Genomic DNA, 19,136 nt, shown 5'->3' on the forward strand with positions numbered 1-19,136 from the left:
ATTAGAGATTAACATCAAGTAAATATAATAAATCATCAGGATATTTTTAACTTGTAAATATTTAATATAAATACCCTTGTTCTGAGCAAATAAAATGATAAAGTTTCACATTTATTATATTAATAAATCAATAGGCGAGAGGAACATTTTGTTAGGATGGCATGTAACCCTCATCTGGTTTCCTGTACCAGAAAACAGAATGCATGTAAAATGTTCTTTATTCTATCTACAAACTACCTTAATATAAAAAAGGCAATCTGCCAAGTTATAAATTAGAGTTAATTTCCTGGCTTATGCTGAGATGTAGAAATTTACTGTATATCCTCTATTATAATAATGTCATATTCAAATTATTTTTCCATGTTTAATTTATTTTTAGCAGATCTGAGATTTATTATTGGCTTCCCAGAATAGATATGGATCACATATTTCAACATAAAATGATAAAAAAGAAAAGTAAAAAAGGTCAGCACAATTCTATTGTATGAGAAAGTCAGAAAAGTAAAAGATGTTCTATTTATACTTCTTACCTGAGTAAACTAAATTCTAAGAAATTAATTTATGATGTCTATTTTTAAATAAGTTAAAGGAAAATGAAATGATGAAACCAGAGAGGGAGACAAACCATAAGAGATTCTTCATCAGAGGAAACAAACTGAGGGTTGCTGGAGGGGAGAGGATGAAGGAATGGGGTACTGGGTGATGGACATCGGGGAAGGTATGCCTTGTAATGAGCACTGGGTTTTATGTGAGACTGATGAATCACATCTGTACCCCTGAAACACGTAATATATTATATGTTAATTAATTGAATTTAAATTTAAAAATAAATAAATAAAAGGATTCACCCATTTGAAACACTGAGTATTTACCATATTGGAAAAAGTCAAAAGAGAAAGAAAGGTAAAGTAATATCTGTTGAGTCAGGTACTGCGTTAGCCACTTTTACATAACTTGATCCTTACAACTCTCAAGTGAACGCTCCTATTTTCATAGAGGAAGAAACTTATAGAGATATATAGCTTGCCAAATACCATTATGAAAAGGAGGCAGAGTAGGAACCCAAGCCTCTAAACTCCAAAGCATATGTGCTTCCCTCCACTTCAAAATGTTTATTCTTGAAGTATGATGCATAAGAACAGCAAAAATGGAAATACTGGTGACATTATATACTTTATCAGCATTTTAATGTTTTCCTAAGACAGTAATTTCAAAATTTCAAAAAACCAAAATTTCAACATTTTGTTTCCAACTTCAGATAGGGAGTCTAATGTGAAACAGCCAAGGCCACACATCTCTTTCATAAGCTGTTCATAATTAACTTTGAATCATGTGCCTTTTGGTATGAAAACTAATCAAGTTTGTCAACTACACCCAAAAAATTTAGTACTTCCTCAACATAGCCAGACAGGCATGAAAGTAGGAAAAAAAGAATGCTTTCCTTTCTCAAGGACAACTTGTAATGTCTAATCTGGAAATAAATCTGAAACTGAAGACATCAAAATAGTTCCATTTCCTTCCTCCTTTCACTATTTAATATTTCAATCCAGAAGCTCCAAAAGTCAGGGGTCTGTGCCCAGAGAGTATGCATAGAGAGGGCATAAGACTGTCTGGAGAGGGCCTAAGACCAACACGAGGAAGGTGAAGCCAGCCGGACAAAGGAGACTAAAATCCCAGAGAGGTCCATGTGAAGAAGATGCACTGACCAAGGCTGCACCCTGGTGAGGGCAGGAAAGTGGCTTCATAGAGTAGAAGGAATAGTAGTGAGCAGATTTCACACTGCCATAAAAGAGAAATATGAAAAGGCAGAAAGCCAGAATAAACCTTATGGTGTTGGGCTGAAATCAGAGCTATTAGTGTGAACTCATGGCTGCCGATATTTAGAGATAAATTAGAAAAGAGTATGGACATAAAGGTTAAGAAGCATGAAGTAACAACATTCCATGCCTGGGGGGAGGCAAAGTGGGAAAAGACTCTTCCTGAGGAACAGGAACACAGGAAATGCCTGAAGTGGAGGGAAGAGACAGAATGTCAACAAAAACTTGCCTGCCAGGTACACTCTAATTACAAGGTGATGTTAGAGGAATTTGAAACTAGTGGTACATTGGGGGTAATCTCAGCAGTAAAAAACCAAAACCTGGTTCAACTCCAGACTAAACTGACACTGACACTAACAGCACAGGCATAAACAGTATCAACCCCAGTCTTTATTGTCCTATACTTGATATTTGGCATTCAGTCAAAAATTATGAAATACTAAGAAAGCAAAAAAAAAAAAAAAAAAAACACTTTCTAGAGAAAAAACAAGTGGCAAACCAAGCTCGGTGAGATTAAAATAATCTGAGAATTTAAAATGATTTTGATTAACATGGTAAAAGACCTCATTAGTGGATAAAGTGGAAAACATGAAGACAATGAGAAATTGTAGCAGAGAAATAGGAATTATTAAAAGTCAAATGAATACTAGAAATAATTTTTCAGAAATCAAAGAAACTGAGAGAAAGAAAGTCTTCAACAGGCTTAATTAAAAGTAGATTCAATGGAACAAACAAACAAAAAAATAAATCAGTGAACTCAAAGACAGGTCTATAAAAATTATCCAAACTGAAACACCAGGAATAAAAAGCGTGGGTGGGATAAAAAAGAATAGTGAATTTAAGAGCTAAGAGACAATTTCCAACAATCTAATGAATGTGTGATTGGAATTCCAGAAGAAAAGGCAGAAAAAATATGTTAAAAGATAGTAACAACTTTTCAAATATAAAGCTACCAAACCATACACCTAAGAAGCGCAGAGAACCTCAAGCAAGATAATTAAGTCCTACTTGCCCCTCCAAATGCAAAAAAGTAAAACCACTGAGATTCCTCACATGAAATAAAATATGAACCAATTATCTTAAAGACAGCCAGCCACAGGAGCGGGAAAGACACATTACATATAGAGAAACAAGAATTAATGCACACTTCTCAAACTATGCATACCTTAAGCTAATGCAGTAACCTCTTTAAAGTGTTAAAAGGGGGATGTCTGTGTGGCTCAGTCGGTTAATCCGCTGCCTTTGACCCAGGCCACCATCCCAGGATCCTGGGATCAAGTCCCACATAACGCTCCTTGCCTCGCAAGGAGCCCACTTCTCTCTCTGCCTCTGCCTGCCACTCTGCCTGCCTATGTGCTCGCTCGCTCACTCTCTCTCTCTGACAAATAAATAAATAATGTTTTAAAAAATTAAAATAGAGTATTAAAAGGAAAAGTACAAAGTTATCTTTCAAAACTGAAGAAGGAAGTTTCAGACCAACAGAAACTTTGAGAATCTACAACCAAGAGACCTGCACTATAGAAAAAGTTAAAGTGAGCTCTTCACACAAAAGGAATACATACCAGATAGAAGCTTAAATCAACAGAAAAATGAAGACCAACAAAAATGACTGGAAGATAAAAAGGTGTATTTTTTCTTATTTTGAATAGCTCTAAATAATAACTGACCACCTAAAGCAAAAATAGCTAGTAGCAAAGCCCTATGGACCTGTAATGTAAGAAATGTACAGTAACAAAAAACAGCACAAAAGAAGACTGATAAGAATTAAGAATACACAGCTGTAAAGTTTTCACAGTACAAGCAAAGCAGCATAATACTGACTCATGGTAGAACCAGGATGAATTAAGATACACAGTAAACAAAAAGAGCAACCACTGAAAAAAAATATATTGAGAATAAATAATAAGTCTGTCATGGAGATAAAACAATCACAAAAATAATATAAAATTAGGCAGGAAAAAAAAAGGAATGAGGAACAGATGGGACAAATAGAAAACAGCTAACAATGTGGTAGATTTAACGCAACTCTATCAATAGCTTTACTGAATGTAAAGGGTCTAAACACACAAATTAAAAAGATTATCAAGCTTTCTTCAGGAAATCCAACTTTAAATATTAAAACATTTAGGTTAAAAGATATACCAGGCAAACACTACATAAAAGAAAGCCAGAGTAATTATGGCAGTATCACACAAACTAGATTTAAGAACAGAGAATGTGAGGGCACCTGGGTGGCTCAGTTGGTTAAGTGTCTGACTTCAGTTAAGCATCTGCCTTTGGCTCAGGTCATGATCTCAAGGTCATGGGATTGAGCCCTGTGTCCAGCTCCCTGCTCAGCAGGGAGGGGAGTCAGCTTCTCCCTCTCCCTCTACCTCCCCACTCTTGTGTGCTTGTGCAGGTATACATGCTTACTCTGTCTCCGTCTCTCTCTCTCTCAAATTAAAAAAAAAAAAAAAAAAAGAAGAAGAATAACAGAGAATGTGACCAAGGATAGAGAAAAATTGTAAAACAATAAAAGGATCAGCGAAGAAGACCTAACAATCCTAAGTGTACACATATCTAAAAATAGGCCTCCAAAATACATACAGACTCCTCACCTAGTATTTGACAGACCAAATAGACACAAAATTAGTAAAATTACAGAAGATCTGAGCAAACACTATTATCTACTTTGACTTAATTGATATTTTAACAAAACCACAGCAGAATACACATTCTTTTCAAGCACACATTCTTTTTAAAATAGATCATAAAACAAACCTCAACAGTTCAGTAGAACTGTTCTCTAATCACTGCCTACCAAAAACTTAAAACTAAAAATAACAGAAAAATCTGTGAAATATTTGAAAATTTAAAAATGTATTTCTGGGATACCTGGGTGGCTCAAGTTGGTTAAACATCCAACTCCTGATTTCATCTCAGGTCTTAATCTCAGGATTGTGAGTTCAAGTCCCATACCGGGTGTGAAGGCTACTTTAAAAAAAAATATATATATATATATATATAATACATATACTTCAAAATAACTCAGGAATCAAAGAGAAAGAAAAAAAATCAGAAAATATTTTGAATATACCAAAATATACCAAAATTCATAGGATGCAGCAAAAGAAGGGCCAAGAAGCAACTTTATAACACTGTTCTTTTTTAAAAGGTGTCATACTAATGATCTAAGCTCCAAACCTAAGAAACTAGAATAGAAAAAAAGGAACAAACGGAAGGAAGTAAATAAGTATAAAAGGAGAAATGAAACTGAATGCACAAAAATAGAAAGAAATCAATAAAACCAAATCAAATTATCTGAAAAAAAACAAAAATACCAATATACCTATATCCAGACTGACAAAAAGAGAAAATGAAATAGGGCACATTACAAACGATCCTACAGGTATGAAAACAATAAGGGAATATTACAAAATCTTTATGTCAACAGTTTACACAACCTAGAAAAAACAGGCAAATCCCTAGAAATACACAAGCTACAAAAACTACAAAATCCACTCAAGAAGACATAAACTGAAAAGTACTATGTCTACCAAAGAAATTAAACAGCTTTAAAACTCAGTTGAAAAAAACCGAAACAAAAAGCTCTACAACCACATGACTTCGAAGGGTATTCTACCAAACAATTAAAGAAGAAATAATACCAATTATACAAAAACTTCTCTAGTAAAAGGAAAAAAAAAAAGAATACTTCCAACTCATGAAGTCAGCATTACTCTTATAAAACACAGGTGAAGACATTAAAATTACATAAAGACCTGGGGCACCTGGGTGGCTCAATGGGTTAAAGCCTCTGCCTTCAGCTAAGGTCATGATCCCAGGGTCCTGGTGATCGAGCCCCGTATCAGGGCTCTCTGCTCAGCAGGGAGCCTGCTTCCCTTCCTCTCTCTCTGCCTGCCTCTCTGCCTACTTGTGATCTCTCTGTCAAATAAATAAATAAAATCTTTACCAAAAAAAAAAAAAAAACTACATATAGACCTATATGCCACATGAATATAAATGCAAAAAAATTCTCAACAATGTATTATCAAATCAATCCTAGCAGCAATATAAAAAGGATAATACCCCATGATTAAGTGGGAGTCAGGTTTCTTCCTGAAAATGCAAGGTTGGTTTGACATTCAAAAATCAACCAATATAATCTGCAAATCAACAGAGAAAGAAAAAACATCATATATAATCTTATTAAATACAACAAAAACATCTGACAACATTCAACATCCATCCACAATAAATAAAAAAAATCTCAGCAAACTAGGAATGGAAAGGGACTTCTTCAAGAGGATAAAGGGCATCTACAAAAAACCTATGGCTTAACAGGGAGCCCGGGTGGGTCAGTGGGTTAAGCTTCAGACTCTTGATTTCAGCTCAGGTCATGATCTCAGGGTGATGACTGAGCCCTGCATCAGCCTCATGCTGGCGTAGAGCCTCCTTAAGATTCTCTCTCCCTTTCCCTCACCACCCAACTCCTACCTATCCTGTGCACACATGTGCAGGCATGTTCTGTCTAAAAGAAAAAAAAAAAAAAAAAAAAGAACCAAAAAGCCTATGACTAACACATGTAACAGTGAAAGACTAAATTTTTTCCTATAAGATCAGGAAACATATAAGGATGTAGGCAAGACAAAGTAATAAAATAACTACACATAGGGGGCATAGAAGGTGGCTCATTTATTAAGCATATGCCTTCAGCTCAGGTCATGATCCCAGACTCCTGGGATCCAGCCGCATCGGGCCTCCCCGCTCAGTGAGAATCCTGCTTCTCCCTCTCCCACTCCCCCTGCTTGTATTCCCCTCTCTCTCGGTCTCTCTCTGTCAAATAAATAAAATCTTTAACTGAAAACAAACAAACAAACAAAAAAACCTACATAAATAAAATTGTTCTCCATACAGAGAAATGAAACTATTCACTGATGACATGATCGTTTACAAAAGAAAATCTCAAAGAATCTATTAAAACCTATTTAAAAGGAACTAGAGGGGCGCCTGGGTGGCTAGTGGGTTAAGCCTCTGCCTTAGGCCCAGGTCATGATTTCAGGGTCCTGGGATCGAGCCCCGCATCAGTCTCTCCTCAGCAGGGAGCCTGCTTCCCCCTCTCTCTCTGCCTGGCTCTGTGCCTACTTGTGATCTCTCTCTGTCAAATAAATAAATAAAATTTAAAAAAATAAAAGCAACTAGAATCTCAGAGTACAGGTCAATATAAAAATCAACCATATATTGCATAATGTGAACGCTGCTCTTAATATCACTGAAATGTAATGGTAAATGAAAACTTTGTTATGTACATTTTATAATATTTTTTTAAATGACAGCATCAGGAAGTTATTCAGTGGTAAACAAGATGTACTAAGCCAGCTGAGAATTTAAGCCTTACTTAAACTTTCTTTTAAAGTTTAAATATATATATATTTATATATACCAGAAATAAACAATTAGAAATTGAAATTAAAAATACAACTTATAATAGGACCAGAAAGTATGAAATATGTATAAATCTACCAAAATATGTAAAATAGCTATATGCTAAAACTAGAAACGCCAAGAGAGAAAATTAAAGAACTAAGTAAATGGGTAGGTATGTCATGTTCATGGTTTCGAAGGGTCCATATTTGTTAAGAAACCAATTTTCTCTAAAGTCATCTATGGATCCAAGGTAATCCCAATAAAAATCCCAGTAGAATATTCTGTAGAGATCAACAAACTGATTCTAAAATAGAAAATAAAATAAATGGAATAGCCAAGACAATTTTGGAAAGGAACAAAGTTGGAAGACTCGTACAACCTGATTTCAAGACTTTCCATAAAGCCACAATAATGAACAGTGTGTGTAGTTCACTCTGTTTACAGAGTGTAGTTCACTCACACAGTGTGGCAAAAGGACAGACATAAACAGCAAGGTTAGAGGTCAACTAATACATATATGGTCAAGTGATTTCAATAAAAATGCAGTCAGTTAAACAGAGAAAAGAAAGGCTTTTCAACAAATGTTGTTAGAATTTTTTAATATCCAGAAGGAAAGAGAACAAGCTTAACCTATACCTCACAGCATATACAGAATACAACTCAAAATGAATTACAGACTTAAAGTAAAAATAAACCTTAATATTTTAGAAGAAAACATAAAAGAACATTTTTGTGACCTTGGATTAGGCAAACATTTCCTAAATACTAACAACAAAGAAATTCATCTTTACAACACATAAAACAAAAGATGAGTTTCGTAAATTTACAAAGAGCTCTTATAATCATTTAGACCAACAAACCAGTCAAATATAGAAATTCCTCAGGAAACAAACAGAAATGACTTATAGCCTCTTCCTTTAGTTTCTCTTTCTCCCACTCTCCAAATCCATCCTTTAAACCCACCTGAGCAGTAAAAAGGGATTTCCCACACCCACTTCCCCATCACAGCAAGTCTCAAATCAATCAATTGTATTACATACCCTAAGACTTCCAGAAAGGAGAATTCAGAGTTGTTGCTGTGTTTTTTTTTTTAAATTTATAGCAAAAAATCTCATCTGATTTCCAAACAGGCAGTTTTCATAATTAATTTTTGGTCTTAGGAGGATCCATATTAATTCTTCCTGATTCATTCCTAATTCTGATTTTATTAATCGCCCCCCCACCTTGTTTCAACTGTGTAATTAATTGCAGCAGCAAAATCCTGGAGGACAGCTCCCGAAAAGGAGAAGTGGTATATACACAGACAGAATCTGTGATGAATTTATGTTTTATTAAAATTCTCAAAATGGAAAAATCATTACTCCCAAGGACAGTTCTACCTGAAGCATCCAGTTCTCTCAGCAAATCTTTATAAGAGTTCAATTACTAAACAATTAAGAAAAACAATATGCTGTTAGGGAAATCTTTCATTTTATTAAAGTCCATTCAGAGCCCCTTCCCCCCCAAAGTGTTTCACTTGAGTGGCTCACCTCTTCTCCTGAAAGGTAATAAGCGGCAAGCAGGCCTCCAATAAATCGAATGTTGACTTCAAACACAGACACCTCTGAATTCTGTGAAGACATGTTGAAAATATTCACATATACATAAAACTTCCGAATTTTCCAAATATTTTCAGTATTTCCTATGTTTCTCACAAACACCCTGCAGAGAATGTTTTCCTCCATTTTTCACACCTTCATTTCTCATGCAACTGCAATCTCATTCACCATTTATTAATGTTACTGAAACTCCTGTATTATGCCACCACAGTTCCTACTAACTAAAATCATTTTTATGTATATTACCTATCATTGTGAAATTGTCAATATATTTGATAATCTTGACTATTTTCTCTTTATGAAACCCTCCACTTCTTGAATTCTGGAACAGCAAGTGTCTCTGTTGGGTCCTTTTTCTGTTCTAGTTACTACAGCATACTGTCCCATTTTTACTTATACTTCTCATGAATCTAAAAAATTTTTCCTCGTATATATAAAAATTTAATAAATGTTAAAGAGGGATCAAAAATGATAGGATGATTGGGGCGCCTGGGTGGCTCAGTGGGTTAAGCCACTGCCTTCAGCTCAGGTCATGATCTCAGGGCCCTGGGATCGAGTCCCACATCAGGCTCTCTGCTCAGCAGGGAGCCTCCTTCCTCCTCTCTCTCTCTCTCTCTCTGCCTGCCTCTCTGCCTACTTGTGATCTCTCTCTATCAAATAAATAAATAAAATCTTTTAAAAAAAAATGATAGGATGATGGATTACTCAATTAATAATGTTGAGAAAATGGACTCCTAGGTTAGAAATAAATTTGAATACTCATTTCAGATAGCTCTTTCTCTCAAAATGAAGTCCAAATAATTTAGAAATAAATGCAGAGAAAATTACTATAAAAAAGTAGAAGAAAGTGTAGACAATATATATAAATTTCCTTGACAAAACAGGTACTTTATAATCATTAAATCAAGCATACTGACAACAAATGATGATAGAAAGACTTGAATTTCCCCAAAATGAGAATACCTATAAGGAAAAACAATTTTGAACAAAATTAAAAGGCAAACCAAAAAAAAAGGGAAATTTGGCACAAATATAGCAGTACTAATAACCTTAGCATATATAGTTTATATGCTTGTATTTAGATAAAGATACAGATATTGCTGAGAAAAATTTTAATACATGGAAAGAAAAGTAGAAGTGGAAAAGAACATGACCAAAAGAATCCACAAGATATATACAACTGACTAGTATAAAGGTAACACTCATAACTAATTTTTTAACAAAATTTAAAAGGAAATATATATTATCCAGAAGTCTTTCTAACATTCATAGGCAGAACACATAATTTGCTAACCCAAAAGTGTGTATCTGATATAGAATTTTCACAATGGAATTTTTTAATTTAAATTCAACTAGCCAACATATAGTACATCATTAGTTTCAGATAGTGCTCAATACTTTATCAGTTATGTGTAACACCCAGTGCTCATCACATCACATGCCCTTCTTCTGCCCATCACCCAGTTACCCCATCACCCTACCTGCCTCCCCTCCAGCAACTCTGTTTGTTTCCTATAGTTAAAGAGTTTTTCATGGTTTACCTCCCTCTCTGATTACTTCCCGGAATTTTTTAGTAACACATCTATCATCTCATCCCATCCACGACAGCAAAATGCTTTATATCACTTCATATATTCCCAACATATAGTATATTGCAGGGCACAGAACATTCACTAAATACAGAGAGACCACGAAAGAGGGAGAGAGAGCAGGCCTCTATCACTCACCTAAATAACCCTCTAATCAGTTTCCCTGATTTCAGCCTTACTCTCCTCCTTACACTCCATTTATGCAGCACCCTGTAGGCAGAGTGAACCTCTTGCATTTTAAGTCAGGTTAGGTTACTGTTGTGTGTAAACTTTTACAATGATTTCTGGTTACACTCAGAACAAAATAACTGTAAGACCCAATGTAATCAGATTCCCCACTACCTGTCTGACATCATCCCCTAACAAGAGAAGTCCTCTCAACTTACTTTATTATTACCAAATGGGTCTACTTGCTGTTCTAGAATTACCGAACTCATTCCTGTATGTCAGTCTTACCCTTAACCTACAGGTCTCTGAATAGGAAGCTTTTCCAAACACACCATACAAAATAATGAAGTCAGTCCTCATCACTAATCTCTCTTAACCTGCATTATTTCCCCAATTAACACTTACCACCATTTAATTACATATAATTCTTTATTTGTAAAATTCAGAACTTCCCTCACAAGAGAGGTAATATAAGAGTTCTAGAGGGAGAGAAGGGACAAAACAGAAGACAGGCATTATTCAAAGGAATAGTGATGGTGAATCTTCCAAAACTGATTGGGGGGGGATAGATTAAAACAAGGGGAAAACAAGATAGATTACTTGTGAAAAATTAGATTGACAGCATGATGTCCAATAGTGTAACAGGAAAAGGAAGACAATGGAACTATACCTTTCAAAGCTTAAGAGAAAATAACCAACCTCCAATCCTATACTCAACTATAATATCCAGTATGAGAGAGCCTTATATCCACATGGCTTCCACCGGGTCTCTTCTCAGAGACGTCACCGTAGCAGAGAGTCCTTCACTGGCCACCCCATGTAAAATGGCAACCACTTGCTCCAATCCTACCTGCTCTTCTTTACAGTTCTTCACAGCATTTATCACCACCTAAACTATATATGAGTTGAAGATTTATTTACTGTTTTCCTCCCAAAATTAGAGTAAAAACTCAAGAAGAAATAAGACTGTTTTGCTCATTACTGTATCCACAAAAGCCAGAACAGTGCCTTTCCCAGAGGAGGCATTCAATAAATTTATTTATTCCTTCATTCAGTCATCCATTCATTCATTAATCTGGAAGTTTCAAATACAAGGTGGAACCAGCTAGACAACAATTACACATAAGACAAGAGGGAGATGAGCTAAATTAAAGCATTCTAAGAGACTTATGTTCTTCAGAAACTGATTAATTTTAAACTTAAACAGTATAAATATAAAATTTTAAGGATAACCCCAGAATGAATGAAAATGACAAGTATAAAAGTCAATGTAAAAGAGGGCAAACAAGACACAAAATAACTTCATCTAAAATAAAGGAAGCAGAAAATAAAAACAATGAAAGTACAATAATAACATAGGTTGAAAAACAAAGATGGAAGGTCCAGCTCCAAATATATGTTACCATAACAAATGTAAACATTCCAAACTTGACAGTTAAAAGACTCCAAAACTGGATAAAAATAACAAAATCCAGAAATACATTACATGCAAAATATACAGCTAAAATATATGACACAGAAAGGCTAAAAGTAAAGGGATGGTAAATGATTGTGCTGATTATTAAGCTCTTTTTTCCTCAGATTTTCAAATCTATCCTTCTATAGTCTACTTGGTAAACTGGAACTGGACTCTACAAATGTGTGTCTCATTAGCCAGCTGGCTCCCTTATGGGCCATGCCAACGGGAGGTTTTACAAAGATAATACAAGGCTGGAGGAAGGAGAAAGGACTTATTCCTTCCAATTTACTTCTGGTTTCTGACAGTGTCAAACCAGGCATGGTTCTTTGCCCTGGCAGTGGCAGTTGGTTCCACATTACAATTCCGCTGCCACACACACACATTCTCCAAATCAGCCTCACTGTGGCCCACCAGCTAGGGACCCTCTCCTCGGAGGTCTGAGTCCCAGCTCTAAAAAAGCCCTTTTAAGAGCTCCTAAATACTAGCAGCAGAGTTCCAAATTACTAAATTTTTGTAATCCCCACTTCTTCCCACTGTTCTGACAGTCCCAGGGAGGTAGATATTTACTATAGTTACTCCCTCTTGTAATACCACAATGTTCTCTTTCTGCCTTTTCAGTTCCCTGTTATTTGGTTAACAATTCTAAACATTAAATCCTCTAATTAAAATAAATGGCACGTACAGTTCTGGTTCCTGATTGAGTGAACTGATACAATGATATATCAGCGGATGGATTATTAGGCCTAATAAAGCTGACATGTTAATGGACAGGAGTATTTGAGACTCTACAGACGCCAATTCTCTGCAAATTAATCTGTAAATTGAACGCGATCCTCATCAAAATGTCAACAGTACTCCAGAGCTTACAGGAACAAAGAGTTGAGAACTGCTAAGATAATTTCCTAGTAGAACAAAATTGGGTATCAAGCTTCCTATAAAAATATGTAGTTAAGACAGTTTGGTATTGATGTAAGCACGGAGGGAAAAAGTGAACAGAAAAGAATCAGCTCAAATGACTAATGTGGCATGTACAAATAGCAGGGAAATAAATGGCTAGGATCAACTAATACTTGTCTATCTCACCCTAAATCAATTTCATATGGATTAAAGTCCTAAATGCAAAAGCCAAGCTTTAAAACACTCAGAATGAAATATAGGACTGTATCTTCAATAAGAGTAGGGATTTCTTAAAATCAAAGCACATCCTATAAGGACCACATAGCCAAAGGCGGTGGGGCAGGGGAGAAAACAACTATTTCTCAGCCATCCTTTACACTAAGGCTGGGCTGTAAGACTCTGAGCCACTCAACAGTACACAAGCAAAACTGGGGTAACCGATACCTGTAAAGTAATATAGGAGAGTCATGTATCTTTCCCTTTTCTGAAACTGGAAGGTTTATCCACCTTATATTAAGGAACCAGCTTGGACCGTGAGGCTGGAGCTATACACTGGAGTTGGCAGAACAAGACGAAGGATCCCAGACCCTTGAGGAACAAGGAGCTACCCAAGCCAATCCTAAACTGCTCATTCTGCACTTAGTTTACACTAAAGGGAAATAAACATGTATCTTGTTTAAGCTATTTTATATTAGATTTTCTGCCACTCACAGAAAAACCTAAATCTAACTGATAATAAAAATTATTCTAAATGATATATGTCCAAAACGCTAGAATAATATAAATAATCCATTTTCATGTGGGTAGCATCAGGAAAGCATGAGAGAAGAAATAATTATGGATTTAAATCACAACGTGAGTGATGCAGTCTGCCAAAGAGAATAACACACAAGGAAAGAGCGACTTCTGACCACAGCAAGAAAGAACAGCAAGCACAGGTATCATCAGAGATGATAATGAATATGACAAAATAGCCCATACAACTTGTGGGTGAATACTGATAATAATGAAAATAATTCTTACCATTTACAAGCACTTAATGTGTACCAGATTATGTCAAATAATCCTTACAATACTGCAGTGCGATAGTAATTTTATGACAGATTTAGAAAAAATAAAAGAACTTTCCCAAGTCCCACAGTGAGAATGTAGCTGTGCTGGGCTTCAAACTTTAGCCATACAACTTAACAACTACACCAAAATGCTGGATAAAGGGGCATTGGCCTAGTTAGGAAGGTTCATCAAAGCTATACCAGATTACTGAATCTTTAAAAAACAATAAAACACTTATTGTTTATAAACTAGTTCATGTTTTCCTGGTATTTCTACCCCCATGTGTTTTTTTCTTTAAGTATGCCTTAACACACTGAACACACTGCCTCAAAAAAAAAAGAATGAAAGGAAGATGGTGAGAAAGGGATGTATTTTACGCAAAAGTTAAATGACAATCCTAATTCCGAAAGAATAGAGGGAATTTAGGATTTCCTTAAACTGGGAGTGTAACGCTCAAAATTACTACAGTTAGACACTGTCTTTTCAAGGTCAATCAAAGAAGTCATCAGTTGTATACTCACCACACTGAAATCAAGGTTGTCTTCAATCCATTTTTGCCCATCTCGGAACTCATCATGAAGTCCCATGATATAAAGGGTATCCAAAGCATCTACTATGGTAGCACCCATTTGCGAACTTCCTGTATTTGGGGTAGAAAGAAAACTCATTAATAACACGCCCTTCATATAAGGTCTGTTTTAACTTTTTAATATATAAAAAATCAAAGTAGAAATACAAGGACCAAAAATAATCCCCAACATGATTCACTCTTCCTTAAGAACAATAATAAACACTGTTCAACATATTTTCCTAAAGATGACATGTTGACAACTAAAAGGAAGGTAAAGGAAAACTAAAACAGTAATTCTCCTTTCATTTTCTTCCTGGTCACAGTATGAGATCTCTATCTGTTTAACTAAGTCCAAAAAAAAAGGAGGGGGAATTAATTCAAGAAATGGGGAGGGTGGTTCAAGATGTCAAACCAGTCGTAGGACAACTGTGCTGTTCTGGTATAAATGCATAAAAAGGGCAAAAAATATACTTAGAAATAATAGTAAAAGTGCAATAAGCCTAGATGACCACAGTAAAACAAGCTATAAAAACCTTACCAATCAAAAGCAGGTTAACCATACTGAAAAAGAAAGTATGAAACAAAATATATGAGTAGAAAAAATCAAAATAGTAAGATTTACACCCATCTTCAAGAAAGAGAATTCTGATGTTAAAGGAAACAATTTCGGTAGGGAAAAATTTAATTCAACAAAACCAGTTAATAGCAAAGCTAGACACTCTAAACACGTGACAAGAAAACGGGTCAATCTTACTAATGAAAAGAATTACAAAATCCTGAATACAATCTAAATCAAATCTAATAGCATGTAGAAGAGTAAGTAACATGGAGCAGATGAGTCGTCCCCAGCCCCAGAAACACAATTATTTCCACCTTCTGAGAATGAAAATTATCCACAGTTGTTATCATCTATATTGAAAGGGCTTTATTACTGTCTTCATCAACATGAGTTTACTGTTATCCTGGCCCAGAAGGATAAAAGTTGTAAATTAATTTTACTTTTCATTCCAGGAACTTCCTGAAAGACCTATTAAAACTCTGAACTAAATACCTCCAAATTCTCTCCTTACCAGTCCTAAAGTGTTATATTATGGTCCTTACCCAATCATAACCAAGTACCCCTCCCCCAACTGAAAGGCCCATCTTAACCCAACTGTGTCCTTCTCTGACAGGCTACTAAGGCTCTAGTGAGGTAGTGATCTACTGTACCACAGCAAAGCATTAAACTCAGCTTTGCCTTATCAGCAAGTCATATTTGACACTGCTTAGTTACTTTTCTTTCTTTTTTCTTCCATCCCTTTTCCCACTGAGTAAACAGTGCTTTCTTCTGACACTTTAAAGCTATACAAATTCATTCTTAAAATGTCTTTAACTTATATCACATTTTCTTCTTCACATGATTCTAATAAATTTTTCAACTTATCAATAAGTATTATCTTTCCACTACAAAGACAAGCACTCCATCACACTCTGATAAGCTCCTGGGTCTTCTCCCCACTTAAGTTCCCTAGATATTAACTAGAATATTTGTTCTGGGTTATTAAAGACATACTTTCCTTTTACTTTTCTTTGTTCCTCAGCTTTTTATTAAGATGATAAATACTTTATCAAGCCTTTAATCACCCATATATCCCTCTCTCTCCCATAATAACTTAAATATGTATCTTTTTATGTATTCCATCCAAAATATTTATCATGCTTATTTTAAATCCTTAAGAGTACCTATTTCTGTTCTTATTTCAATGTTTATAGGTAGTTATGCTTCAGTTCTCTAGTTATTTAAGGAGTCCGGGGAATGCGTATTCCTCTAAGGTGCAGACGACTCTGGAACGGAAAAAGGCCTGACCCACCTGCTCTGTACTAATTCCGGTTAGTTTCACAAAAAGGTTTGTGCCATGGGCAAACAGACCAAAGAAGTGGAAAGCAAAACTGATGTTCCTGGCTATCCCTATGATTGTTTACCTAGACAACTCAAGATTTCAAATGGAAAAAGTTAAAAGATCTAAAACTACCCTTGGGACAACAACGCCTGGGTGGGTCAGTGGGTTAAGTGAGTGCCTTCAGCTCAAGTCATGATCTCAGGGTCCTGGGACGGAGCCCCACATCGGGTTCCCTTCTCAGCACATGAGTCTGCTTCTACCACTCCCTCTCCCTGCTCATGCTCTCTCTCTCTCTAATAAATAAAAAAAATCCTCAATCAATTAGTCAATCTGCCCTTGGGTCAAAGAAGTTAAACACAATACTAAAGAATCTATAAAATATTAATAAAATTTTATGAGAATGCAGGATTCAACTAATGCAGTTCTCAGAAACTCATAACTTGAAAATGTTATTTAACGAGAACAAATGAAAGTAATTGAATTCACAACATTCTACCAATGGGGAAAAAAAAGAATGATAAACCTAAGCAAAAAGTTCAAAGAATCAGAAAAGATAAAGGCAAAAAATAATTACAAATTTAAGAAACTGTCAAAAATATAAATTCAAGAGACAGTTCTATTAGAAGAACTACATAATGAATCTACCACTCACCAAAGTTTAAAAAGTACCCAGGAAATGCAAAAACACAAAATAAGAAATGACTGCATCAACAGAGAGGAAACTAAGAAAACTATAAAAAGCACATTTTAGTCATACCATATCAATAAATTTGAAAAAATGAGTGCAACTGATGATTTTCTATGAATATATATCATATATTCAATACTATAGTATCACATAAAATAAAATATTACTTATTTTAATGTGTAATGAACTTTGACTTAGAAAACAAACTTTTCTAAGTTTGAAAGAAAACTTTGACATAGAAAAGAAACTCTGACTTAGAAACTTTGAATAGAGAGAAACATAAAATCTAGATAACAAAAAAGACCAAGAAACAGAAGAAATTGAGAAGTTCTCAAAGAACTACCAACCATAAAAGTTGACTCTGGAAGTTCCACAGAATAGATTCTACTTTAATTTTAAGCACAGTAACTCCTACATAAATTTTTATAGAATATAGGAAGAGATCTAAATTGTAAATTGTAAATTCAATTTACAGATTCTGCATGGCAATGATGTAAAAATCTCAGTAAGAAAAATAAAACTACTCTCTGATCTCATTTGGGAGCATCATGGAAATATTTAAGAGTGAAATTGCTGAGCTGTATGGTAAGGTTACTTTTAACTTTACAAGAGAATGACAAACAGCTCTCCAGAGTATACCATTTTATACACCCAGCAACAATGCAGAAAAGTTCTGATTGCTCTACCATCCTTGTCAACATTTGATATTGCTGCCCTTTTTAATTTTAGACATTCTAATGAGCATGTACGATATTGCATTATGGGTTGAATTTTAATTTCTCTGGCAACTGACATGCTAATTGGCTATTCATAAATCTTCTTTGGTATATAAATCACATATATTCTAAATATATTCATGTGTGTATACCACACACATTCTCTACTTTTCACTTTAATATCTTTTGGAAAGCAGTAATTGTTAATTTTTATGAAGTCCAATTTATCCATATTTTCCCCTTTTATAAAAGGTTTATGCTTTTTGTATTCTAAAAACTTTTTAAGATTTTTATTTATTTATTTATTTGACAGAGAGAGACACAGTAGGGGCAGAGGCAGAGAAGCAACACAAGTAGGGAGAGTGGGAGAGGGAGCAGCAGGCTTCCCAGCAAGCAGGGAGCCCGAAGTTTAGAACTCAATCCCAGGATCCTGGGATCATGACCTGAGCTGAAGGCAGATGCCCAATGACTGAGCCCCCCGGGTGCCCTAAAAACTCTTTTCTTACCTCGAAGTCACAAAGATTTTCTCCAAAGCTTCCTACCAAAATGCTTTTTGGTAGGAACATTAAAACATTATTTGCTTCCAGGTTTAGACCCATGATCCATTTCAAGTTAATTTTTATGTACAATGAAAAGTCGAGTTTTGTTAATTTTCTATACAAATATGCACCTGATCCAGCACAATTTACTGGACAAACTATCTTTTTAGCCACTGAATTACCTGAGTACCTCTGAATCAACCATGTATGTGCAGACCTAGTTCTGTTCTTTTCCACTGATCTCTCTGTCCTTAGGCTAAAATAAGAAGACTGCATCATTAAGACTGTCCTCATTACTGCAGCTTTACAGTAAATCATAAAATCGGGTCATATAAGTCCCTCAACTTAATTCTTCTTTTAAAAAATTATTGTATTATACATGCTTTGCATTTCTATATAGATTTTTGAGTCAGCCTATTAATTTATGCAAAGTCATTTTGATTGGGATTTCTTTAAATTTAAACATGAATTTTAAGAGAACTGATATCCGCATAGTACTGAATATTCCAATTCATGAACATGGCATTTCTCTCCATCTATTTAAGTCCTTTGAAATTTCTCTCAATAATCAGTTTTAAGTGTATAGGTTCTGCCCTTATTTTGTTAAATTCATCCACATGCAGTTCTATTTTTTTTTAATTTTTTTTTTTATTTATTTGACAGAGATCACAAGTAGACAGAGAGGAAGGCAGGCAGAGAGAGAAACAGGCTCCCCGCTGAGCAGAGAGCCCAATGCGATCCTAGGACCCTGAGAT

General features: G+C 35.1%; 1 protein-coding gene across 2 annotated transcripts in view; it reads right to left on the bottom strand.

Moving 5' to 3' along the window:
- The window catches only part of MAN1A2 (mannosidase alpha class 1A member 2), a gene marked incomplete at its 5' end in the record, with an annotated part of 195,812 nt that overhangs the window by 104,377 nt on the left and 72,299 nt on the right, over nucleotides 1–19,136 (bottom strand). For both annotated transcript variants that reach the window (XM_082688026.1, XM_082688025.1), the window contains 2 exons: nucleotides 8,753–8,833; nucleotides 14,509–14,627. In XM_082688026.1, the coding sequence (XP_082544152.1) occupies nucleotides 8,753–8,833; nucleotides 14,509–14,627 (200 nt within the window). The remainder of the gene's footprint in view (nucleotides 1–8,752; nucleotides 8,834–14,508; nucleotides 14,628–19,136) is intronic.

The sequence above is a fragment of the Mustela nivalis genome (genome assembly GCF_964662115.1).
Source record: "Mustela nivalis genome assembly, chromosome: 10".
In the NCBI taxonomy this organism is placed as follows: domain Eukaryota; kingdom Metazoa; phylum Chordata; class Mammalia; order Carnivora; family Mustelidae; genus Mustela; species Mustela nivalis.